This window comes from Numenius arquata, chromosome 3 (genome assembly GCF_964106895.1).
Source record: "Numenius arquata chromosome 3, bNumArq3.hap1.1, whole genome shotgun sequence".
NCBI lineage: Eukaryota > Metazoa > Chordata > Aves > Charadriiformes > Scolopacidae > Numenius > Numenius arquata.
This window is the reverse complement of record NC_133578.1, coordinates 29,785,028-29,810,298: the sequence shown is the minus strand read 5'-3', so window position 1 is coordinate 29,810,298 and position 25,271 is coordinate 29,785,028. Positions and strand designations below refer to the sequence as shown.

At 44.5% G+C, this 25,271-nt stretch overlaps 1 protein-coding gene across 1 annotated transcript in view; it reads left to right on the top strand.

The window, feature by feature from the left end:
• KLF7 (KLF transcription factor 7) overlaps positions 1–25,271 on the top strand; it is a 61,005-nt gene that overhangs the window by 8,137 nt on the left and 27,597 nt on the right. Inside the window, exon 2 of the mRNA XM_074145399.1 lies at positions 24,152–24,764. Within this exon, the coding sequence (XP_074001500.1) occupies positions 24,152–24,764 (613 nt within the window). The remainder of the gene's footprint in view (positions 1–24,151; positions 24,765–25,271) is intronic.

The following is a 25,271-nucleotide window of genomic DNA, read 5'->3' as shown; positions in this document are numbered from 1 at the left end:
AAAACCCTGGAAGTGGGGTTTGTGTTTTTTGGACAGGATTGTCTTGCCCGCCTGCTGCCTTTGCAGCTCTCATGCTGCAGTGTTCTTCCTGTGTAACTGAAGTGAAGTGACTGGAAATCAAAGTGAAAATGACTGTTTGTTTGGATTGTGCAGTGAGGAAAAATGCATGCGGCATGACAAGTAAATTAGATTTTTAAAATGCTTTCACTACTAATAGGCTACTATGCTGTTAGGCATTTGGTTTTAATCCTGACTCTGGAGTGGCCAAAGTTCGTTTTCAAGCATGAGGAAAGTTATTGGGTTTGTAAACATTTGTAATTTCTGCTGACTAGTCTTCACTCCAGCCCAGGAGGGGAATCAGCATTGTGCTGAATTGCTTTGTGCTGGTGGGGGTGAAGTAGAGGACTGCCTTTAATCGCCTGCCTTTATTCTCCACCAGGGCTGTATGGAAAACAAAGGTTCCAGTGAGCAAAGGCCATGGTGAAAAATGTTCAGTGGGTGGAAGGGTAGAAGGGGTGAGAGGTGTCCCTGTCTGCTTGCTTTTTACACTCAAAATGGACATTGGCCACATCGCAGCACTTAGCTGTGATTTTATAGACGCACATTTTACTCGCCGCTTTGCTTGATTCAGGTCTGCCCTTCCAGATTACATCTTGCATGTGTGAAATTTGAATGGATGATGTGGTGGCTCCAAAACCATATATTCCAATAAAACAGTTTAGATTGAATAACAATTTCTAGAAGTTTTCCTGAGGGCCTAGCTCTGTGTTCGGTGTGAGAGACTTGGTTTGGCTAACATCTTCAGCTTTGTTGTCAATTCTAGCCTTCTGATTCAGAGCTTGTGCCCCTAAAACTCCATTCGTTTTTCCCAGCTATTAGAAATTTGGCTAGTAAAAGGTGTCCAGACTCTGTATCCTGTGACTCTCTTGCATCTTTTGAGAACTGCAGGCACAACACTATGTGATGCTGTAAGGAATGTCTGGTCTCTGACCTGGACGCCTGCTCTCCCTCCCTCTGGGCAAGGTTCTGGCAAGATGTGTTGGTGCATGAGATGCAAAAGAGTGGTACAGTCATATGTTTTCCTAGGCTCCTTGCAACTGATGGTCACTCTTCTCTCTCTTCTGCTCAGCTGCTGCTGTCAAGATGCTGTGCCAGTTTGCAATTGAGGAATCAGTGCACTCACACTCCCTTGGCACCTCTGGCTCACCGCTGGGTCTGAGGTGCCCCACATCCCAGGGTGCAGGGCGAGGTGAGCGGCTCAGGGGCTTTGTTCTTTTCCTGTGGCTGCACAGCGGTTTGAAGGGTGCCAGCCCTGCAGAGCTTGCTGCCTGCTTTGAACTGGTGAGAAGTATTAAATAATCCTGGTTTGGGGTTTGTTTTTTTTCTTTTCTTTCTTTTGGCTTCCACCATCAGCCTAGAAAATTTATGCTGCTCTGAAGAAAACATTCCACTCATCTGCAACCTACTACAGCTGCCGTGTGAGTAATAAAGTATGGAAAGGAAGGGAGAAGGGAGAAGAAAGATGGGAGCTGGTGTTTCATATGGAAAGCATCAGCCCAGAAGTGGCTTTGTTTCTGACACGTGGACAGTGGAGAGGCTGCGTTTGCTGCTCAATGGAAAATCTGTGCTGGTTAAAAAAAACCTCCCTCATTAGTAACTAGATCAGATAGGGAGGGACTTTGGTGTCTCTTGCTTTTATTATTAAATTTGTCTGCATTTTAAAATAATGCAGACAAATAAGGTAGAAGCAGACAAAATGCAGGTAGAAGCAAAGGGCACTGGACTGAGATTATTTGAGAATGCAGATTATTAGGCAAAATAGCTCTTTTCTGTTTCCATCTGACGCTGCAGTCCTAGTTCATTCTGGTGGTGTCACAGCCCTCCCCCAGCTGTTCATAAACTGTGCCAGCACCTCAGAGTGGCTGTGAACATCTGAAGGTTGCTGTACATCAGGCTTTTAGCAAGGTGCATGTTCCTTCCATTTGTTTTTGGTTTCTGATCTTTCAGGATAGTATAAAGTCATATTTGTAGCCTTTCCTGCACAGTCGAGGAAACCAGGAGCTTGGTTTTGGTCCTGAGAAGGGTGCTTCTGATATAACCAGAAGTCTCTGAGAGTTGTGGCTGTAAGAAACATGTGAGGGTTGCAGTCAAATAGTGAGAGTCAGGGGTATTTCTGTCTGATCAGACCATGCACAGGTGAAGGAAGCACACACAGTTTTGGAGGTCTCCAGTATCTTGGAGGAAAAGACAGACTGCTGTAAGGGCTGATATGACCCAGTGAAAGAGCTTGTAAGGTGCTTCTCTTGCAGGTTTGAGAATTTCAGGGTAAATGGATTCCACCTGGGGTAGTTTCCTACTGTCTACTGCAGGAAAACAACATAGGTTTCTTTTATTAGCACATCCCTTCACTCTCCTGTGATTTTAAAGTGAAAAGAAAGATTGTAGTGTACAACGTTTGAAAACAGTAGGGCCTGGTTTAATCTGTAAGTTTTTTTTTTCCTAGAGGGAATGAGTCTTTTGGTGTTTGATTATATAGTTAAGGTCAGGAGACACTTTGCTGTTTCCTTCACTGATTACGGGATGAAACCTTACAGACACAGGCTGAAATCTCTTTCTCCAGTGCTTCCCTGGATGAAGATGTTTGCTTAAATTAGTGCCTCAGGAGCCGGGGTGATTTTGGGGTTAAAGAAGGTAATGTGGGGGCCTTGCTCTGCTCAGTTCACATGCCTCCAGGACAGCCTGGTCCCACAGCACCACACTGTACTTCTGGGTTGGCTGTAAAACTCATGCTCTCTCTTCAGGCAGCCCTGATTTTCTGCTCACTTGAGACAGTTTTGTGTTTTCTGAGAGTGACTCCTTTATTAATCTTTCTTGAATGTTGGCAAATGAGTTTCAGGGTATCCAGTTTAAATACTCTTTACTGAGTGTGCCTAGCTTGTCTTGGGCTTTCTGAGCTTTGGTGGTTTATTTAAAACATTAATAAGCCCCAGTTGTTTGAGGGAGAACTGAAGAATACCAGTGCAGAGTTACTTTCTGGTGTGAACGACTTGGTAAACTGGTGACTTCCCAGCATAGTTTCTCAGTGCCGAGAAGAATACCAGTAGGTGGTATTGGCTACATTGGGATTTCTTTTTCTGACACAAGAAATTCATGTTACATTTCTTTGAAGAACACACTTGAGGGAGAGCAACGGAAGGAAGACATGGGTTGTGTCTTACTCCCTAATACCTCCAGTGCATGTGACTTTCTGAAAACACTGAATACCCATCTTCCAAGTCTTGAGTGCCTGTCAAGTTGGACACATGGAGTGGATATCCTAGGTTGAAGACTCCTCCTCACTGGGATGGGCTCACATGGAGTATCTTCATGCAGTGAGAGCTGTACCAGCTGCAGGGCCTGGTAATTCAGTCAGTGTTTTGTTTGAGCAAGCTGCATCTCTGGTCAGATGTGGTTGCACCATGGTATAAGATGGGAATTTCTGTCTCCTTTCCATTTCTTTATGTTTAAGTAGGAAAGGTAAAGGAAACCTTTGACATTCAGTTCTGAATGCTTTTTCTTTTTGTAAATGGGAAGAATAGTACCCACATCACATTGGGGATTTCACATCAGTCAGTGAGTCAGATCCTGAGCTGATACAAACTGATGCAGATCTGCCGAAGTCACAGTGGTGATACGTAGATTTACACTGGCCCAGCGTCCACGAAGTCATTTGACACCTTGCCTGAGAATGGTCTATACAAATCCCAGGTCTTGTCAGGATGTGGAATAAATATCAGGATGTGGGCAAAAAACAGCACACCCAATTTAATGCTTTGATTAAAACAATATTGCTGCTCTATGGCTCTCATAAATGTATTTCCACTGGTGTCAGGGCGAGGAGATATTCTCAAGTCCCATAATGAGAGAGTACATTTTTTAAAATGTTGCACAATAGGCCACTAAGTTGTGCTCTAGCTATATTGGTTTATTTCAGTTTTATAGTGAGCATGGCCTTAGGCATTCTATAAATATAATTTCTCCCCCCACCTTTAGCTAATAAATAATGGAAACTGTACCGGAAAGAAATTTTCTTTCTGTGAAAGAGTGGGAGGTCCCGAGCTGCCCTCTATAAAACAAAGAATGTAGCGTGATTTGTTTTCTTTGATTTTTCAAATGAAGAAAATGTGGGGGTGGGAGGGAAAGAGAAGATGTTTCTAAGTGCTAAACGTGCTCCCCCCAATACTGCAAGGTAGGATGATGTCTGGTGTGGGCATTGCTTCCCCCAGGACAGTAATACCCATCTGTGAAATGAAGACAGATGACAGAGGTTTCTGAACAGTCTCAGTGCAGAGGAAGAAGGAAGGATCCCATTCTGATTTACCCTCGGGCTTTCATATCCAGCAGCGGAAACCAACCTGAAAGGGGGTATAAATAAGTGTCTAAAGGAGCCCTTTGTGTAATTCAGTGGGCTGTGTTGTCCAGGGGTCAGACTAAATTATCAGAATGGCCCTTTTTGACCTTAAAATCCACTTCCGTAGTCTGTTCTCTTCAAGACTTTTTTGCTCTGTTTTAATTATCTCAAAAGCTGTAGTGTAAATGTGAGTCATGAAGGGTCCCTGCATGTGCACGTATGGGCGGCCAGAAATGTTTGATTTCGAGGATCCATCACACGTGTAACGTGTCAGGTTGAAAATGTGTCTGTCTCAGAGGAGAGACCAGGTTTGCAGAGGTGGGTGCTTCCTCCTGCGCTGACTAGAATCAAAAGTGAGCCCATGTCATGTCATGTACTGTCATATCATGTTATGTCATGTCATGTAATGTCATGGAGGGGGTGTGTGGCTGCATTCTGACTGCAGCTTGGCCTCTAAGGTTAGAGGCGGGTCACGGAAGATCTTGTGTTCAGCCAGGGGGACTTGCTGGCTAATTTTGAAGGCAAATGAGGTTCAAGAGCAGGGTGCACATGATGGAAAGGCATTTTCAGTCAGTGCCTTCATCCAGCAACAATAAACTGTGCATATAAGCAGATCTTGTCCAGAAACAAATAAGCTTGGTAATCAGCCCTGTTAGATCATGAAATTCTTCTGCCCAGGTGCTGTTTCTTATTGTATGCCTCAGCGGTGCTCTCCAGTCTCATTTGAAATCTACCTAGCATGAGGCCCTGCTTTCCTTGGAAGCGTATGCTAAAACCTAATTTAGGGGAGGAATGTCTAACAGCCTGTTCTCCCTCCTACTGGGGTCTAATTCCTCCCCCTCTCATATTCTCTCTCTTCTTCATTAACAAGTCCATTGATTTATTTGGGTTCACCTGTTCATAACTGCACAGTCAGTGACACTTTCTCCCATCTTCATCTATTTTAACTCTTTCCAGGATTTTTATCTGAATATGAAATGAGACCCCTGCTCATTGACTCGAGATTATAACACTGACTGTGGAGCAGTGATAAATAGTAATAAATGTGCATGTCCCTTTCAATTTTGTCATACTTTCCATCTCTGTGTTCCTTCCAATTTTTCTGTATATCAGATGCTAGGAATGTTATATTGGTCTTCTCTGTTTCTTATCTGTTCTAGGTCTCTTTTCAGCCTTACTGGATCTCTGCTTTGTATTGAGTTTGCATGTTGTGTTGCTGTTTCTTCCATAAATGCATTAATGTGTCTTTTTCCAAACTCAATCTCAAGGATTTACTTCCTGCCCCTGTGTGGGTTTCTTTATATACTGCCCCTCTCTGCTGGCATCACAGAAAATTTCCTCCTTAAGCCCTTTTCCCTGCTTTTCTTCACAGTGAAAGCTTTTTATCAGTTTCCTTAGTTTTCCGATTTGTTTTTATTAAGCATGTTTTTCTAGTGAGGGCTGCGATCCATCAAAGTAAATGGGAACAAAAAAAATGATGCCAAATTTTTGTTTGTTTGTTTAACGAAACAGATCAGACTTTAAACAGGATAAGTCAAATCGATGCTGATGACTTGACTTGATGGTAGCTGGTTCCAAGTGCTGGCTATTGACAGTGAGTCATGGAAGATCTCAGCATTCTGAAGAGCCTAAAAACACAAATACAACCGTGGGGTTGCAAATCATGTGGCAGGGTTGCTGTGAGTTGCTGCCCTTTGTTTGGGAAATAGTATCCACAGGCTGGTTAGTTAGTTGAAGACCACTGTTTTTGTGGTCGATGGGTGTGAGGTGGGTGTTTAACCTGTATCATGGTTAAAGGGTAAAGGCCCCTTGAATTTCACTGCCCACCCAGTGTATCTCCACTTCCCTTCAGCAAAGGGAGCCACTCTGATGCGGGCAGGGAGCAGGCCTGCCCAAAACGTGGTGGGGTCAGCAGCAGCGTCCCACCACTGTCCCTCTGGAGGGTTTCCCCTTCTGCTACCACCCACTGGGGTGGGTAGCTATGGTGGCTTCGAGCAGGGTGCTCCCCTGCCACTCTGGCCCCACTGCCTTAAAGGAGGATTTGCCAAAGTGGCTAGTGTAAGGCAAAGGAGCTTGCCTGAGCCGGGGGGGGGGAGCATTAGTCACTCTGGACTGCAAGGCACTCTTTAGTTGGCTTGATGTGTCACCCTGGGCGCTGGAACTTCCTGCTGTGTTTGTCCTCTGTGCTGCTTTTAACCATCTCCGCTCCTTTGAGTCAACTTGGGCTGCTCACATGGCAAACCTGGTGTTTCAGAAGACGGGTGATTCCCTTTCCTTCCTGTGCAGGAGGAAAGCTGCTCGCCCCACACAGGGTCTGCTGGGGTTATAACAAAACAGTGGGGCCTCACCAGATAGCAGTGAGGTGCACAGCTGGCTGTGGGCAGTGGCGCTGTGCTGGGTTTTGCTTGGTTCTGCCTCTGTGAAAACTTCTCACAGGAACTGTCTTCTTTCTGCCTTTTTTTCAGTATGTTCTTAGGCTGTGGGTATCCCTGAGGGGTTTTTGTTTGGAACACAAGGGCTGTGAAGAAACAGGTCTTAAACCATGTGCTATTGCTAATGATCCTGGAGACCAGCATCTAAAAAGCCAAACATTTTAACAGAAATTAAGGAGTGAAAACAAAGAAGGGAGTTGCTACAATGAGGCACCACATGGTACCATCCTTATGACTTGATGGTGTGATTGCACTGGTCTGCATCCTGGGTGTATTCTTCCATCTAGTGACTTCCTGGAAGAGTTGAAAACAGAGGGGTATGCAGAAAATCCACTGTCCACCCAGTTGATAATCAGTGCAAAAGTCAAAGTCCAGAAATAGAATATTAATGAGAAAATTGTGGGAAAGCAGCACTGTCTTTGCCTACCTTTATTTCAGTACCAGGGACTGTGCCACCAAATTTATGCAATCTGGAGCAGCAAAAATCCTTAGCAGTACCCCTGTTAAGTCAGAGGACCTGGTAGCTATAGTCCTGAAGGCATAACTTAAATCCTTAGCAGTACCCCGTTAAGTCAGAGGACTTGGTAGCTACAGTCCTGGAGGCATAACTTGCAGGCTGCCTTTTTGCGGCTCAAATTTTTCAAGAGCAATGACAAAGTGGTTTCAGCAGAGAAAAATTTCATCCATCCTTCATCCAAGATCCAGAAGTTCAGAGCATTCAAATGTCTGTTTGATTTGATGGTTGGGCTTTGAACAGGTAAGATACTTCACAGCCATTGCCCTTAGAGAGCAGGGAAGCAGTAGCATTCCCATTTTACAGGCTGGGAAACTGGGACACCCAAGCGTTCAGTTGTTGGAGAGAGGAAGTCAAGAGCAGAGCTTGAAAAGGATACCAGCTCCCTGATCTCCATTTTAATTAAATTCTTTTTGCAATTGTCTTCGCTGGCAGTTTAACTGGTGGAATGTGGTCTAGCAGAGGAATTTTTGGCTGCAAACTTGACAGGAATACTTTTTGGGGCCAGATCCTTGCTTCGTGTAAATTAAGATGACTCCACTAGCTACAATTACAGCGCTAGTGATTTACTCCTCCCTCTGAGAATCTGGCCCTGGTTTGCAGACAGTGGGCAGTGTCATATAATTTGTTCTTTTTAATTTTAGTCTGTCTAGACACCTTTGCAGCACCCCTTTCCGGGGGGGGACTTTGTGCCAGCAGCTCTGGAGCAGCACCACACTTCTCTGGTGTGAAACGCTTAGCAGACACAGTGTGGAGGTGGCCTGGTGTGCTCAAACTCAGCATTTCACCTCCCTGGTGACAGGTGTGGTTTTGATAGTCTTGATGTTTTTTGGTGGAGAGGTGGCAGAGGGGATTCAAGGCGGGATTTCTTTCCTGTGGAGAGGGAGAGTCTTTTTCCTTGTTTTTGACAATGTGTTGTCCCAGCTGAGTGCTGGAGAAAGGTGGCTGGTGCTGATGCAGCATTTCTGTGATAGTTTTTCTTTCCAGCAATGGATGACGCACCTCTCTCTGTGGGTAAGAAGGTCTTTCTCCTGGTTTTAAAGGCCAGTTGCTGGTCTTGTGTTTATTATTGCAGTCAATCTTTCCTCCCATGCCATCAGTATTTACCACTCAGCCTTTAGCTTCTCTGCTATGTTTTCTTCAACGCTAAGTCACCTGACATAGGGGTCATACCTCTCTAGCCTTCTTCAAGCTCATCACAAGGCACACACAGGACCTGGTTTTTACAAAACCCTCAGATTTGCTGGCTGTGGTTAAGCAGGTGGTTAGTGAGGACTGTTTTTCTTCCTCTTCCATTGTCTTGCCAATTCCCGAGTTACTCACCAGGATTGTCTGTAACTGTTTGTCAAGAGCCAAACACAGAAAGGCCGTGACTCTGGCTGGGGCTCAGGAGCAGCAGTGATATATGCCCTTTTACTACCATTACTTCTGCTTGAATCTGAATGCACTTAGCTCAACCCCTAATCCTCCTAATCATTTTACAAAATTTGTGAATATAAAGTCCTGCCTTCTGCTGTTAACCACTTACATTTATGTATCTGTACCCAGCCCTCAAAAGGTAGGGTCTTCACGGCTGCAGAAAAAAGCCTGGGGATAGGGATCCTAACGTTGTTAAAAGCAAAATTTCTGTTTGAGAAAACCATAAAGCACACACTATTTCTGGGATTCCACCTGAGCCTGATCAATACTAATGAAGCAGAGCTCTCCCAAAAAAGCAGCTTGCATGAAATGGGTAAGAGATTCTTTGTGCAATCTTAATGATTTTGAGAGAGACATTTCCCTTGTGAATTGCTGTAGGAGTTTGCACCCCTTCCCCCACACTCAGCAGAAGCAAGAACATATGACTATCCTCATGTAAGGTAGTGCAGTGTTAATAATGCTGCTGTATTGATCAAATTGGTCTGCTTTGTCACCAGGGACATCTGGGAGGATTTATTCTGACTCCTAAGGCTGTGCCTCCTAAAGTGCATTTTCCAGTCCTTTCAGTAGGCAAAGGGTGTGTTGTGCTTTTTGTCTCAGTCTGCAGGAGCGATGCTTTCAAAAGATTTCATGGTGTCCCAACCATCCGCTGCCTCTATCATTTCAGCTCTCAGGGCTCCCACCTCACTCCCACTCAGAGCTGGATGTGTCTCAAGTTCAAAAACGTGTTGCAGCGAGATCCAGTTGTTTGCCCTTGGAGAGTGCCTGGAGGAGCAGCCGCTGGCTGCTGGAATGTGGATAAACACAGGGTGACGGGAACAGGAGAGGCTTCCTCTTTGCTTAGAAAGTGAGCAAAACATCAGTAAGAAAGCAGCATAGAAGGAAAAACATGTGCAGGGTGGTTTTGCTCCCTCCCCCCCCCCCAGGCTGATATTCATGACCTTGTTAAAAAGATCAGTCTGCTTCAGAGACTGCACGTGGTCATGTTTAAATGTACGGAGAAACTGAATGTGGCTTTTATTTTTCCATCTGATAAATTGCCAATTGCAGGTTTTACTTACAGAACGCTCTGAGTAGTCTAAGGAGAACACGATCACCTTTATATTATATTTATGAGTAAAAATGGTATAAGGCAAAGAAAGCTTTTAGCTCGCATGTAAAAAAGACTTTTAATGCAGTTTTTGCTTCCAGGAATGCACTGTTACTTGTGGTGGGGCAGTGACACATTAGCAGGCTTGACAGGAGGACTGAAATGGCCAGGGTCACTCAGGGGCTCACAGGGGCAATTTGACATCATGCTTCTTTGACAGGTGTCATGATCTCACTGCTGGGTAGTGACAGGACATCTGCAGAGCAGGGAACGGGTAGAGACATTTGAAATGGAGGAAAACCCCTGAACCTTGCTCTGGTGATGGTGGGAGCACCCCTGGAGTGCCCTTAACAGAGTCCATGTGTTCAGAAGTGCTGCGTTGTCTTCTGCAAGGGCTCAGTGTGGCAACTGAGTCACGAGTCGTGCCTGGAAAATTGTGTCCTGAACGTGTAGACTGCCAGTAGCGCTGGCTATAGCTAAAGCAGCACGCTTTGAGTGCATTTCTCTCCCTTTCTGAGTCCCAGTTTGTGGACTGCTGGGAATGAAGCAGCCCTGGCCACCGCAAGGCATTTTGGCTTTCGCTTCAGCTCTGATATCATGCAACCGCTTGTGAAGCACAACTGCTTGGGAAGCATAACCACTTGGGAAGCGGAGCCGGCTGGAGGCAAAGCAGCAAAGTGCTCCCAGGAATGTTCCCTGTGGAGCAGAGACTTAGCCTGTGGTCTCTTTTGTGGCTCCTCCTCTCCCAGCATAAAGGTTACCTTTGTATGTTTATAACCAAAATAAAATTGCAGCTCCTGAAAGCTATAATTTTTACTTGGGGGAACATAATGTTTGTGTTTAGCTATTGCAGGGATTGTACCGAAGCACGGTGACAGAGGTCTGGAAGTGTTTGGGATGATGATAGGTGGCAACACACTCTGCTTTGGCGGCTACTGAAAACAGCTTTAGTTAAGCAGTATCAATGATAAACAAAATGCCAGGGAGGATTGGTTGTACTGTGAGGAAGAGGACCCCTCTCCTGCAGAGGGAGAGGCTGTCCTTCCTCAGTTCCTGCTCTTCCCCTTCCCACAAACTGAGCCAAGAGAGCCTGGCTGCGGTCTTCCAAGCCGTGACATTGGAGACTTCCATCCCATCTCAGAAAAGACAATAGAGGGAAGAAGTGGTATACAGCCAACCCACAAAGGCAGGCTTATCTTGGGAGATGCTATATAGGCTTAAATAGATGTGGAAAAGGGAAATCGGGGAAAATGGGACACTTAAGGTAAACTAACTACATTTTTTAAATGTCAGAGTTGGAAATATGCCAGATAACATGTCCACTGTTGGGATTATAATGACTACAATATGTTTCCTCTTTTCCTTGTTGGTAAGTGGGTTTCTGTTTCCTTTCTGGAGAGTGGTGAGGGACTGCAGTTCCCTGCAGTGCACATCCAGTAGTGAGCTGGAGCTGTTTATGGCAGTTTCATGGCTGAGGCTGCACTGCTGTGAATGTGACATCTTCCAATTCCCGGCATCATCATTTGGGTCTTTTCATTTCAGGAAAAGATGCATTGTTCAGTTTCATTTGGTTTACTCAAAGAGGATACTTAGGGATGGGGCCGGAAAGCCTAAGACCTCACAGAGAGCCTCTCAGCAACATGGGTGCAGGCAGATGGGATGCTAAAAGCCTTGCCAGCAGAGAGATGCCTTCACCTGGTATCATCTCCACAAGCTGGTGCTGAGTGTTGTGTTCGGTGATGAACCAATTAATTTTAGGGGGAAAGGTGCCAACATAAACTTAAGACAGGGTTGGGCAGTTTTGCACAGTATTCTCCAATGCGTTTCCAGGGTTATTTTGCCAGGAGAAAAGAAGGTTTAAGAGAGAGTGTGAAAAGGGGCAGTGACTCGCCTTGACTGCAAGGCTCCTGCCCAGGTAAAGAGTGTTGCTGAGGAGATGCAGCATGAAGAAACAAGGGATGGAGAGGGTGCTCATAGGGAAGAGAAGCTGAAAAGAAGAGTCTCTCTAAGGTCCTGGAGCCAGACAGATTTCTGATCAGGGCTCAAACAGGTCCTATCCCATCGTCCCCCTTCAGGAAGAGTAGAGCTTCTCCTGACCTTTGTTTGTGCTGATGCTTCATCACAGTGCCCAGCCTCTGCTTTTCACCAGCCTGTTTATAGAGTAACGGAGTATCACTTTTTGGGCCTTTCTGCGTTGTCGTCTCTGCAGACTTGGGAGTCTGCAGGTACCCGTACAGGGCATTTCTATGAAGACATGGCTTATCATATAGTTAGCTACTCTAACAAAAGAGAGTCTTGTGCACAGAAACATCCTTGAATTAACCATGGTGGCTGTTTGGATGCTGGGAAGTCGCCGTATCTTCCAGGAATACCAAAACATCGCATTCCTTCTAGGCTATTTTCTGGCTGCTCTGCTATTAATAACTTTGTCCTGAAATAGCACTTTCATATTGCAGCATATTAAAATCCATAACAACTGGGTGGGTGTCCACAGTCAACAGACTGAAGAAAGTGAGCCAGCATGAGAGCCATGGTTCTGTAAATTGGCTCACAGAGGTGTGCCGACCCTGACCAGCTGGTGATCTGACCTGCAGAGCTTTCTCAAGTCAATCAGTGGCAGGGCTCCTAATGGGATCTCTCAGTTTCCCATGCCATGCTGCAGCCGGTAGCCGTACAGCCCGCTAGAAACTGCGCTGACACAAGACTGATCTTGTGATCCTTTCATGAGGATCGAGCAGTGCCTCAGACAGGTCTGACAGCACACCCTTGAGATACTAATGATACCCACAAAAGGGGCTGCCAGATCTCCTTTTTGTTTGATCTAATGCATTTTGGGGATACAGGTCTCCTCAGATGCCTGTGGGCAGCTGCCTGTGTTGCTGCTGAACAGCTGGGCCAATACTGGCAGGTGCTTTACGAATGTACTCTAGCAAATTGCTTTTAAAGAAGACCATGCTGCTTTTATCAGAGTGCGTAGCAGCTCAAGTGCTCTGCCTGTGAGATTTGAGGCTGATCAAAATCCCTGGTGGTCAGAGTTTTGGAACAAGTACCTTGGCAGAGCAGCGTATAAAAGAAAAGCAATGGAAAAACACCCTTGGCTATAATGGAGCATCCTTTGGAGGGCATCAGCTTTTGAGTAAGAGGCAAGTTTATTTGCAGTGGGATGTTCAAGTGTGATGGTTGTTTCTGTCCATAAATGATGAACAGTCTGGCCTAGAAGTGGCAGAAACCAGTTTGTGAATACCTCCATATGAACGGCCCAAATTAAAAAAAAAAAAAAAGAAAAAAGAAACAAATCCAAGTATCAGGATGTCTGAAGATGATGTTGTTTTTAAATTCTTCCAATTTTTCCATTTGGGTCACATTGTTCCTAATAAAACAGACAGGATTTGTAATACAGAATAACCATCTCCAGTCGTCAAAGAACATGTCAAATTCTGCTTCACGTAAGCCACAGAGTTAAATGGTGCTAATCAAGAGCAGAATTTCATGGAGTTTGTGTGTTGGCAAGGCCCTCAGCTGATGTAAACAGGAACCATGAAATCAGAGCTGCTCTGTGCTGATTTACCCCAGCTGAGAATCCGGTTGTGCTTCCCATCACTTTGTTTCTAGTCTGAGGTTTTTTTTCTCAGTGCGACGGTGAAACTGAAGTCTGTTGTCTTCTCTTTTCCTTGCCCAGGCTGGTGTATTTATCACAGTGGCACATGCATCTTCTTGCTCATGTAAGATAACAAATTGCCCAAATGATTAAAAAAAAAAAAAAAAGAAAAAAACAGCAAATGTCTTTTTGTAAATGTGCTTGAACAGTTGCTGTGTTCACATTAAAGTGTAAACTTCAGCCAAACAGCCCACTGCTCCCTACGTGGCTGGAGGCAGGCTTTGGTCCTATATGTTTATTATCATTTAGAAATGGTATAAATGCTCTTTTATTCTTTTTTGTTCTGACCTTATTCTACAACACATTCCCCTCCTTCCTCCTGCTTCCTGTTTCCCAGACAGGTCCCCACCTCTTCCTCCCCACAGCCAAAAATAATACAAAAGGGAACATACAAAAGGTTTTTTGAGCCATGAGATGTGATAATGAATGGGCATCATGTACAGGGTAGATACAGTAGTCCCACTGCAAAGATGTTGAACACGCAAAGTCTACATGAGGAAATGCATGTTTTTGGGTTAGAAATTCAGTGTTATGCATCCTCTTGTTTAATATGTTTTTAGGTCAGAGCAGAAGAGATGACTCACAACCCAGGACTCTTACGAAATGTAGCATATATTGAGTGTATTGATCACATCTCTTCTCCAGGTTTGATTTAATAAGCTAATGGTGAAGAATTGTGCTAATGAATATACTGTTGCCTGCGAGTGTGAGAGCACAACTGGTGTATACGTCTGTGTCAGCTGCTGAGGAGGAAATGTTAAGCTATCTCTGGATGTTAATGAAACATCTCTAAAGAGTACATTTTTTCATTCATGATCCTATCCAGAGTAATTACAAGGAATCCAATTCTGCTGTGTAACCCCACTGCAATAGTTCGTAAGGATGAATCTTAATTGAGGATCGAGACCTAAAATATTGCTCTGCTTTGTACGTTCCACAGCCGTCAGCATTTGCTCTTGCATATCCATTTCCTGTGAGAAGTTTACCACACTCTGGGGCATGCTTTGAACCTGATCCTTTGATTTCAGTGGGAGCTAGGGCTGGCAATTCAAGGAGCTAATTGTGCCTTTTTGCTATTTATAATACTAAATTAAAGCTGCTTCCAAACCGGATGGCAACAGGTTAAATACACACTTGATGAAGTTTGGAGTAAAGTTTGCAGTGAGAGCCTCTAGCCAGTTCACTCAAAGCCATGCAATGCTGCTATATAAATAAATGCTCTCTTCAGAAAGATTTTGAAACACACATACGTTGCATATATATTATTTCTCAAATGGTCATTTTATAGCTCTTTGCTGTCTGGATTGCATGGCAGCATAAAGGGCACGTGCTGGTGTACAAGCACACATGGGTTTTATCATATTTTGATACTAGGACAATGGGCTGCCTGCACTTTTGAATTCGTGATTTGGCTATCCTTAATCCTTTGCTGACACTGATGCTATTTTTTGTTGTTTTGACTGGTTGCAGATATTTTTTCTGTCTTTATTAAACAGTAAAAAAACCACAAAAGGCCTCCAAAGCCCTGGTTCAGTGTTTGCAGATTTCTTTCATCCCCTTTTTTTTTTTTTTAATCTAGATGCCTATCAAATTCAGCAACGCTTAGCTGCAGTCCTTTGTTAAATATCTCACAACCAGTGCATTGAAATTATCTATGCTTAGAGGCCAAATACCACAGATTTTTAGTGAACAAATTTGGCTTGTCCATTTAAAAGAATATTTGTTAGATAAGATATATTTCATTATCACCATGTTCGGGAACAAATCGTCATTTTGACTTCATGGTTAGAGCTATAGGTTCGGACTTTTTTTCTGATTGCATTATTTGTTTTACCACCAGTTTCTGCTGGTGAAAATTGCTAATTTATGGCAAAAATGGCTTTGATCCTTTGAGCTTTAGAGGCTGATCAAAGTCTTTGATAACCCTGGTTACATCATGCCTCAGAGCAACAAGAAAGTGGCCTATGATTCTGTCCTTTAAGTAAATCCGCATAACTTTTTACATTAAAATGTGTCTTTGCTGGATGTGGTTGAGGCTTCTGATTTCAACATCTTTTACACTCTGAAGAAAAATGCCGTGAAGAATATCCAGGGAGAAAGCTGTCCGGGTCATGGTGGGAGAGTTTTCGTTGAGAGTGATGTGCATGAATAACAGTGGATGGCTGGTTTGACTAAATACATTTCTTTAAAGGTTCGTTCTTTGGGTTGAGATCAAGGGGGAAAATGGGCACAGGCCATTATTATACTGAAGAAATTTGCAAACAGAGGCTTGTGTAGTGTAGTTAAGAGTTAATAGACTTGTCCATTGTGGACTCTGGTGGCTGGTGAAACTCATTCAGCTGGTGTTAGACTAGCCTGGCGGCTCAGGCGTATGGTGAAGTTACCACAGGAAAACAAGCCTTTGCGTATCAAATGATCTTTGCTGACTATGTGTGTGCCTGCTTTTTGCTCTTGGCAAAAGCCTGTTTGTTGAGTCTGCAGTTAATTTGATTTGCTTCATATATACAAGGGATTAAGAACATGCATGCAGATATTTACCATGAGTTAGCTGTCATTGTCTTCTTGTTGTACCTGAAAAGTGGGTTCAGCTGTCTTTTTTTTCAATGAACTTTATAACACATAGGCAAAATGTGCTGGCACATACATTGCACACATTTTTAAAAAGGGTAGAAAGGAGGATCCTGGGAACTAGCGAACTGTCAGCCTCACCTCTCTGCCTAGGAAGATCATGGAACAGATCCTCGTAGAAGCTATGCTAAGGCACATGGAGGACAGGGAGGTGATTCGAGACAGCCAGTGTGGCTTCACTAGCTGCAAGTCCTGCCTGACCAACTGTCCTGGTTTGAGCAACACAGGATTAATTTCAGGAATTTTACTTTTCAGTAAGGTGTCTTCTAATGCTTGGGAAAACTGCATTTCTAGAAGACTCTAGTGTCTGAATTTGTGGAAAATATTCACTTTATAGCCAGCTATGGTATGCAGGTTTCAAGGTCTCAGTGTTTTCAAGCTAGCCAGGTGGGGGGACGAGGAGGAGTGAGATCCAGGCATTTGACCCAAGCTGGCCAACAGGATTATTTCATACCATGAATGTCACATTCAATATAAATTAGAAAGTTTGCTGAGGAGTTTTTCTCTACTATGACGGCTGCAATGCTGAGAACTTCTTGCCCCAGTGCCGAACCCCTGAGGCCTTCCCTTCTCCCTGAAGCCGTAGCGCTTGCAGTGTCTGACATTTGCTGTCCACTGCTGGGAGTGCACAGCTTCCTGCTGATACAATTGGCTGAGTATAATCCTTGTATATCTTATATTGGTGTCGGGATCAATATTGTTTCTTTAGTGTTATTAATGTTAATTATTTAGTATTATTCTATTAAATCTATTTATATTTCAGCCCTCGCGTTTCCTTGTTTCTCCGATTCCCCTCCCCAGGTGGGGAGGGGTCATTGGATGATAAAATAATTGTCTAAATGACAGTAAATTGTTGTGGGTTCTTCAAACCATAACACCAACCTAGTGGCCTCCTATGGTGGGAAGAGTTATGGATGTTGTCTGTCTAGACTTCTGTAAGGCCTATGACATGATCCCCCCCCCCAACATCCTTCTGTCTAAATTGGAGAGGTGTGGATTTGATGGGTGGACTCTTTGGTGAATGACAAATTGGTTGGATGGTTGCATCCAGAGGGTAGTGGTCAGCAGCTCAATGTCCAGATGGAGATCAGTGAAAAGTGGTGTCCCTCAGGGGTCCGTACTGGGGCCAGTAGCATTTAATATCTTCATCAGTGACATAGACAGTGGAATAAAGTGCACCCACAGCAAGTCTGCGGATGACACCAAGCTGACTGATGCAGTTGACACACCTGAGGGACAGGATGCCATCCAGAGGGACCTGGACAGGCTCAAGAAGTAGGCCCCTGTGAACCTCATGAGGTTCAACAAGGCCAAGTGCAGGGTCCTGCACCTGGGTCAGAGCAACCCCCGGTATCAATACAGGCTGGGGGATGAAGGGATTGAGAGCAGCTCTGCTGACTTGGGGGTACTGGTGGGTGAAAAACTAGACATGAGTTGACAATGTGTGCTGGCAGCCCAGAAAGCTAACAGCATCCTGGTCTGCATCAAAAGAAGCATGACCAGCAGGTTGAGGGAGGTGATTCTCTCCCTCTACTCCTCCCTGGTGAGACCCCACCTGGAGTACTGTGTCCAGCTCTGGAGCCTTCAGCACCCAAAAGACATGGACCTGCTGGAACAGGTCCAGAGGAGGGCAACAAAAATGATCAGAGGATTGGAGCACCTCTCCTGTGAAGACAGGCAGAGAAAGTTGGGGTGGTTCAGCCTGGAGAAGAGAAGGCTCCAGGGAGACCTTATTGTGGCTTTTCAGTACTTTTTAGTAGGGCCTGTTGCAACAGGAGAAGGGGTAATGGTTTTAAATTAAAAGAGGAAGATTTATGTTATATGCAAGGAAGATTTTTTTTAAAATGAGGGTGGTGAAACACTGGCAGAGGTTGCCCAGAGAGGTGGTGGATGCCTCGTCCCTGGTTCAGGGTGAGGTTGTACAGGCTTCTGAGCAACCTGACCTAGTTGGAGATGTCCTTGCTTATTGCAGGGGGTTTGGACTAGACAACCTTTAAAGGTCCTTTCCAACCCAAACTCTTTTATGATTCTGTGACTAGGAGTTTTGTCTTAAACCCTTTGCAATAGACATGAATTGCTATTGCCTGAAACTTTTTCTTACTTTTTGTTCATTTCAGGCTGTGGTTTTCCCATTTTCCCAAGGCTATTTTGCAAAACTACTTATTTTAATAGTAAAATTCTGTTTATTTTATGCTGCCCCAAATGTTAAGCTTCTGATGTGCTGCAGCTTTTTGACAACTAGCAACTGCCCAGTAGAGGTTGCCAAGAGGAAAAGCTGGAGGATTTGGCAGCTGGGTGGGAACAGATGACAATCTTGGAATAGATGGCCAAGAGTATTGGGTTTTGTTGTCGTTCAGGAAGCGATGAAGGCTTTTGGCAGTGGGAAGAAGATGCACCTTTCAAACCTTGTTTTAGTGCTAAGGACAAAAGTAGCATGGCATTGCAGGGAAGGCAGGTGAGTTTTGAATCTCTTATTCCTCTTAACTTCAGGGCTGCCCCGTAACATCCAGTTCAATATCTGCCTCTGGCATCAGCCATACAAGTGCTACAATAGCTCAAAGCTTTTGCTGTTCTGCTGAAGAATGAAATACTGACACCAGGCACTGGACCTGGAGCTGCTGTTTTTTCTGAGCTTGAGTGAAATGACGTAGCACTGACCTTAGAAATATTGTTTTGGATTGCCTTCAGGTTGAGGATGCTTTCTGTTCCTTTGCAGTTTTGAGACTTTCATGATTATTTAAAATTAGAGATGAGACCCCTTTTTTGTGTGCCAGTGGAGAGCAATGGGGTCATGATGGTCGTTGGAATTTGACCTTGACTACTGCATGTATAATTCTGCTTTGCTCATATAAATTATGCTGCAAAGAAAATCCTTTCAAGTATTGTAAACAGAACTGGTAGATCTAGGTGCTTGTCAACCACATTTGACATTTTCATTCTCTGTCACAGCCTGATCTAAGTATCCAACTTCTTAATTAGGTTTTGAATCACTTCCAAGAGCAGTGCTTGATGTCCAATTATATCTGCAGTAAAATGGTACTTAGAAGTAACTAGCACTTCCAGATAAGAACTTCTCATGATATGCTAGAAAAATTCAAAATCAAGGTGTTATTAAATACTTCAGCATCAATAAAACAAAGGAACCCAATGAACATGTTGATAAGGTGTCTTCCCAGACTTCTTGTCCTCAAATAATTTTAAGCGTTTGGACTTTGTTTTACCCCTGACAGAACTTCACTGTTGCCACATTGTCCTGTCTTTAGCTGTGCAAAATGCCCAGGAGTTTGAGTGCTGTAAAGACTTCCCAGCATAGGCAGAAGCTTCTGAAGGGTCCTGTGATTTTTTGAGAGCCTGTATGTACGGGTCAAATTCTGAGAAACAGCATGGCTGCCAATTGAAACCAGTTGTTTGCAATTCATTGAAGCAAGTTTAGATTTATACCCTGGGAACTGAGAATTCATTCTGGGTTGTGAGTTGGAATTGGTTTTCTAGAGCTGTCTGGACCTGAACGCAGATGCCAAACTTATGTCCCTGCAGAGGCCCCTGGCCAATGGGCACATCTTCCCCATCATTCTTTAAAGAGGAGACAGAGATATTGGGTATCTACACTGCCTTGAGGCTTGGCACATTGATGACAGTAGTGGTCCCAGCTAGAGCCTTCCTGCTGGTTGCTCTCAGGGGCAGAGTGATGAAGGAAAACATCAGCATCATGAGTGGTGACTTCAGCTCCTTCATATCTGGATTTTGAATGTTCTGGATTGCACTTTAACCTGGACAGCTGACAAGCACCCTAAAACTTAGGCTGTCTGAGCCAAACCGAGTATCTGCAAGTCTCAGGGGGATTGGAAAGTCCGGGGTTTGTCTTGTTGTTGTTGCAGTTAGTAGGAAAACTGTCTTGATTTCTGCTGGCTGCAGCATTAGGTGAATGCCAAACTCTGCTGAAAATGGTACACGTGTATCACACCTCTACTATCAGAGGCACATGCTGAGTTTCTCTTGCATTGTACTTCATAGTGGTGAGCATACTCAACGTGTTTGGTAAATAATCTTTACCAGTAGATGAGCTTTAGGTGAGCTCCAGAGGTAAGAATACAGGTAGATTAGAGGTCATACCTTTCTGAATTGATGGACATACTGAACACTGAATTTCCCTGGATTAGTTCTACTACAAATTCTGAAAGGACTAACAAGAAGCAGATCCTTACAAGGCATAGGACAGCACAACAGTGGCTGTCTTGTACAGTCTGAAGGATCTGCATGTGGAAGTGTCATGGTGCGCAGTTTACGTGTATTCTACTGCTATATGTGCCCCAGAGGCTGAGGTCATAGTATAATGTGGGGAGTGAAGACATGTTATGAGTTACTGGTGTGTAGGCAGGAAACGGCATTTCTTGCAGGTGATGGAAATGTGCCTCTGTGGGGAAAGTGAGCCTTTTTGCAGTTGTATCCAAAATTGAAAAATCAGACTGAGGCCTTGTTAGGATTGTCCACATGCCAGGCTGCCACCCTGTTCTAGCTGGCTTTCTGCAAGTAAATGGGGTCTTGTGAAGTCACATCCTATTATTTGTTAGCCATGAATCATCATTTGTTTTAACTGGCTAAATTGAGGAGCAAGGTGCAAGGAGAATGATTCTTGTTAGTCAGGGCAGATGGGTTGAAGTAGTGGGTCACTTTTTATCCCTAGCCTCCAAAACTGGCTTGACAGCAAACATCAATCTCATGGATCTTCTTCTTGTGTTCCTGAAGGGAGCCATCTTCCTCTTCCCATTGCAATTTTTGAAATCTTCATTGCTATAAATCCTATAGGCATGGGGTAAGAAAGTTCAATACCCACTAAGTTGCCTGCAATGTAGCAACCAAAGGATAGTCAGACTTTATGTCACCTGTGACATGTATTACATCCGTTATACAAAGCTCCCCTTCTCTTGCATAAGTGGCTAGGGAGAAGCTGGACATCCAACAGAACTATGCCAAGAGCACAACAAGAGCAGCTCACTCCTGTCTTAGGTATCCTTGGACCATTTTCCTACCAGGCTGGTAGTGGAAGTAGGAGATCTACAGTGGTTCGCTGTCATTTGAATCCAGCAGTTTGGGTTCATATCTCTGTGGATAGCAGTCAATATCCTGCTGCTTCCCCACAAAATCGGTGGGTTTTGATGCTTTCACTGGCAAATGACTTTGTGGAATGGAGACCAAAGAACTCTGCTGCCCCTTCTGATGGTCCGCTGGGCTGAGTGGGGACCTTGGTGGTCTCAGCCTGACTGGTTTTTCCAGGTCAGAGCTCAAGATGAGGAGGTGGGCTTAGTTGGCTTAAAAATTGTCTTGACGAAAGCAGGCTGGTTTCAAAACCCTGCTTCACCACTCCCTGGGTGATTTGGGCCAGGAGGAAGGAAGGTCGCATAAGGTACTTGGCAGAAGCTGGGAAGTGCATATGGGGGAAGACGCTTTGTTTCTGCCGGCGACTGCCTGCTCTGTCACATGCAGCAGCAGGTAGGGCCCTGACAGGGGGTAAAGGAAGGGCTGCGGCTCTGTAACCCCTCGACAGGCTTTGTCTGCCATGCAGATTAGGTGGAGGGCTTTTCTGGCTCAGCGTTGCTAGGCTCTTCCCCCCTATTGACTTGGTGGAGAGGCTGAGGGGGGCAGGAGGGAGGGACTGCATTATATTGTTTCTTTGAGTTGTTTTTTTTTCCCCCCTCTATGGGGAGATGGGCTTGATCCACTGGTTTTGGATTTCAGAGGCAGAAGGCAAGACATGACCAGCTGGTGTCTTGAAATGGCACAGGTGCAATGGCTGCGGGAGGGGGGAGCCAGGAATAATTACAGGTTTCTGAAGCATCAGGCTTTGCCTGAAAAGGCCTCATCGAGAAACTGCTCTTTATGGAAAATTAATGGTGAAGCTGGAAAAAACTGTCAGGCCCACTATTGTTGTCATGGGGTAGTGATGCCTTAAAGGAGCAGCACCTCCCGCTTGCCTCCACTCCACAGGCAGCCTGGAGCCGGCGCACAGCTTTCTGATCCCGCAGCAATTCAAATTTCATGTCACTGTCATCAGATTTAATGGCCTTGAGTCCCTGTCTCTTTTGTTTTTTGGTGGTTTTTCCCCCCCCTTTCCATCCCTAATTTGTGATGACACTTGCTCTTTCCCTTGGAAGCCTTTTATTTATTCAGTCCCTAAACCTGTTTCTGCCCCACTGGGTGAAGGCTAAGTGGGCCAGAAAGCCCAAATTACACGATATGGGGAATTCAAAAGCATCGCCTCTTTTGGTGAGGAGGGTTATTCCTGAAAGACTGTGGAGCACATTTGGAGCCCCCAAAACCTGTTAGGATTTATCTGGGGAGAGACCAGATCCCCAGCTAGAGCCATTTCTCACTGTCCCGGAAATGCACTGTAAAAAGAAAATGGAAAGGTTGCTTAAGGCAAGAGTACTAACTGGTAAGTGTCCCACCTCCAGGTCTGTGTTCAGACACATCACATAGACAGTGTCATACCTCTGAAAATAACCCACGCGCTAAAGTGTAGCATGTCTCTGTTGCCACTTCATTGCTTTTTGTCCAAGACCATCTCTACAGCTCAGGTCTGTTTATAAAGAGCTATTATTTTAAAAAGAAACAACAGGTAACTGTCTGACAAATTCAGTTCTGAATTCTGAAAGTCATCCTAGCAAATTGTATCTGCAACCAGCAGTGCTACATTGAAAGTAATAATTTTGACTTACGTGGTAGCCCCTAGAGAGCTGAGTGGGGCCTCTTTAGACCCCTGTTGATGGGACCTTTGTAACCAGAAGGCAGGAGTGTTTGTCTCTTTTCCGGTCATATGAAGCTCTTATTCCTTGGTCAGATGCTGGACTCTCCAGGTTGAGATGTAGTTGGGTTGTCAGCTCTCATAGGCTGAAAATTTTTGCCTAAAGTCCCTTTCTTACTATCTCTATTGAGGAGTAGTTTTTAGAGTCTTCTAAAATGTATTAGTTAGAATGTCTCTTTCTCCAAGTCCTGTAAAATTGCAGTGGTGATATTAAACCAGCTAGCCTTTCAGGCAGCAAGAAATGAAAAACTCCATTAAAAGCTCCTCACACTACAGCAAATGGTTTTCTATAAACAATAGAAGTTTATAATGTTGGTTATGGAGAACACTGGGCAGCGTGATTATGCCTGGAGGCTTTATTGGGGCTAGCTCAGGGCATCTCATAATAAGGTACATTCAAGTAGGAGGCTCACCACATCCTTGTGGTGATGATCACTGCTGTGGACGTGCAGGAACATGTTTTTTATGTGGCAGCCTCTTTGATTGTATCTTCACCTACTTTTTAATAAAGTGTGTGTGTTTGTGTGCAAGTCCGGTGTCCTCTACACAGGAAGCTCAATTTGACCAGATGTGCCAAAACCCCTCTAAAACTGACAGTACGTCCCCTTTTTCTGCCGTATCTTTCCTTCTGTGAGGCCCTTTAAACAAGCTGTGGTGTCACTGGAAGTTTTTGTCTCCTATCTTAAAATGCTATGCTTCAGAATTGTGCTGTTTTAGGAAGAGATTGGGCCCCAGCTAACTATGCTGAGTTAAATTTGGAGTGTAAGTTAACATTTGTGAAGGAAGAGGAGACAGTTCTTTGGAGAGGTGACTTTTTGTTTGTATGTGGCCAGACGGTGGGGCCATTAGGATAGTTTCATATGGAAGTGACTGCTGGCCAGATTACACTTAAAATTGGGAGGGGACCAGTATCCATGGGACAATGTGCAGACTTTCATGAAAATGTAGTGGATGCTTTTGGTTGTTGTATCTTCACTTCTACTGTAATATCCACTACTGTACATGGATACTCTCATACTCTGTCTTGGAGCAGTGTCAAACAAGTGCCAAATCCTCATGTCTCCCAATATGTGACCATCTCACAAGAAGGTGCTGGTGTGCATGAGTGCTGTCTCTGAATGGCTCTGGATCACGTTGTTCTGCCCTAGGTGGGCGTTATGCTGTAATCTCTTTTTAACAGTGGTTTCTCTCCCTCCCCTCTTCCTTCCCCTCCTGCAGACATGCCTGGAATTAGAGCGATACCTTCAGACCGAACCACGGAAGATCTCTGAGACCTTTGGTGAGGATTTGGACTGCTTCCTTCATGCCTCCTCAGCCCCAGATGCAGAGGACAATATCCGACGGCTGGACCCCATCCTTTTACCAGTGGAGACAAGTACATGTGACAAAAGCGCCAACATGGACATTATCCTCTCACGGGACAAGCTGCTGTCTGAGACATGCCTCAACTTGCAGTCCACCAGCTCTTCCACAGAAGGCTACACAGCCGTCAACCAGGCCCAACTCAATGCAGTAACCTCATTAACACCCCCTTCCTCTCCGGAGCTCAGCCGCCACCTTGTAAAAACCTCACAAACTCTCTCAGCAGTGGATGGCACTGTGACGTTGAAATTGGTGGCCAAGAAAACTTCACTCAGCTCTGTGAAAGTGGGTGTAGCAACAGCAACCGCGGGGACAATAAAAAGCGGGCAAAGTGACAGTGAACAAGGAGGTACAGGGGCAGAAGCATCCCCAGAAAACAAGAAGAGGGTTCATCGCTGTCAATTTAATGGGTGCCGGAAGGTTTATACAAAGAGTTCCCACTTAAAGGCTCACCAGAGGACTCATACAGGTACTTGTGTAGGATGCTTCTCTCATCTTGCCCTCCTGCCACATAACTGTAACCATCTCCTTTTATTCTCATTTAGAAAAGAAAAAAAAAATCTCTTCTGAAAGTCCAAGCTTCTATCTATGAAACAGGGCAATGGAAAAATATGGTGGGCCAGCAAATGTATCCATTATTCAATAGAATGGAGGAGTTCACCATCTACCATTAACCTGTTGGGGTTTCATATGTCTTATGGGGCTTGATGCAGAATAATTTTAGGATACCTAAGGGATGTAGATGTATCATTCATATTAAAACTGTGGGCATGCCAGTTTGGGTTTTCGGCACTCAGTTCCTCAAGACAACTTTAAAAATATTAATTTTAGTCAAGTGTTAATTGCTTCAAATAGAAAATAGGATGAGTAGGTTTTTGTTGCCTTTTGTGGGGGGGAAAGAGAAAAATGTATTTCAGACCTGAGATATGCAGTTTAGGGATAATGTGTGCATGAGAGAGCATGTATGGAGATGCAG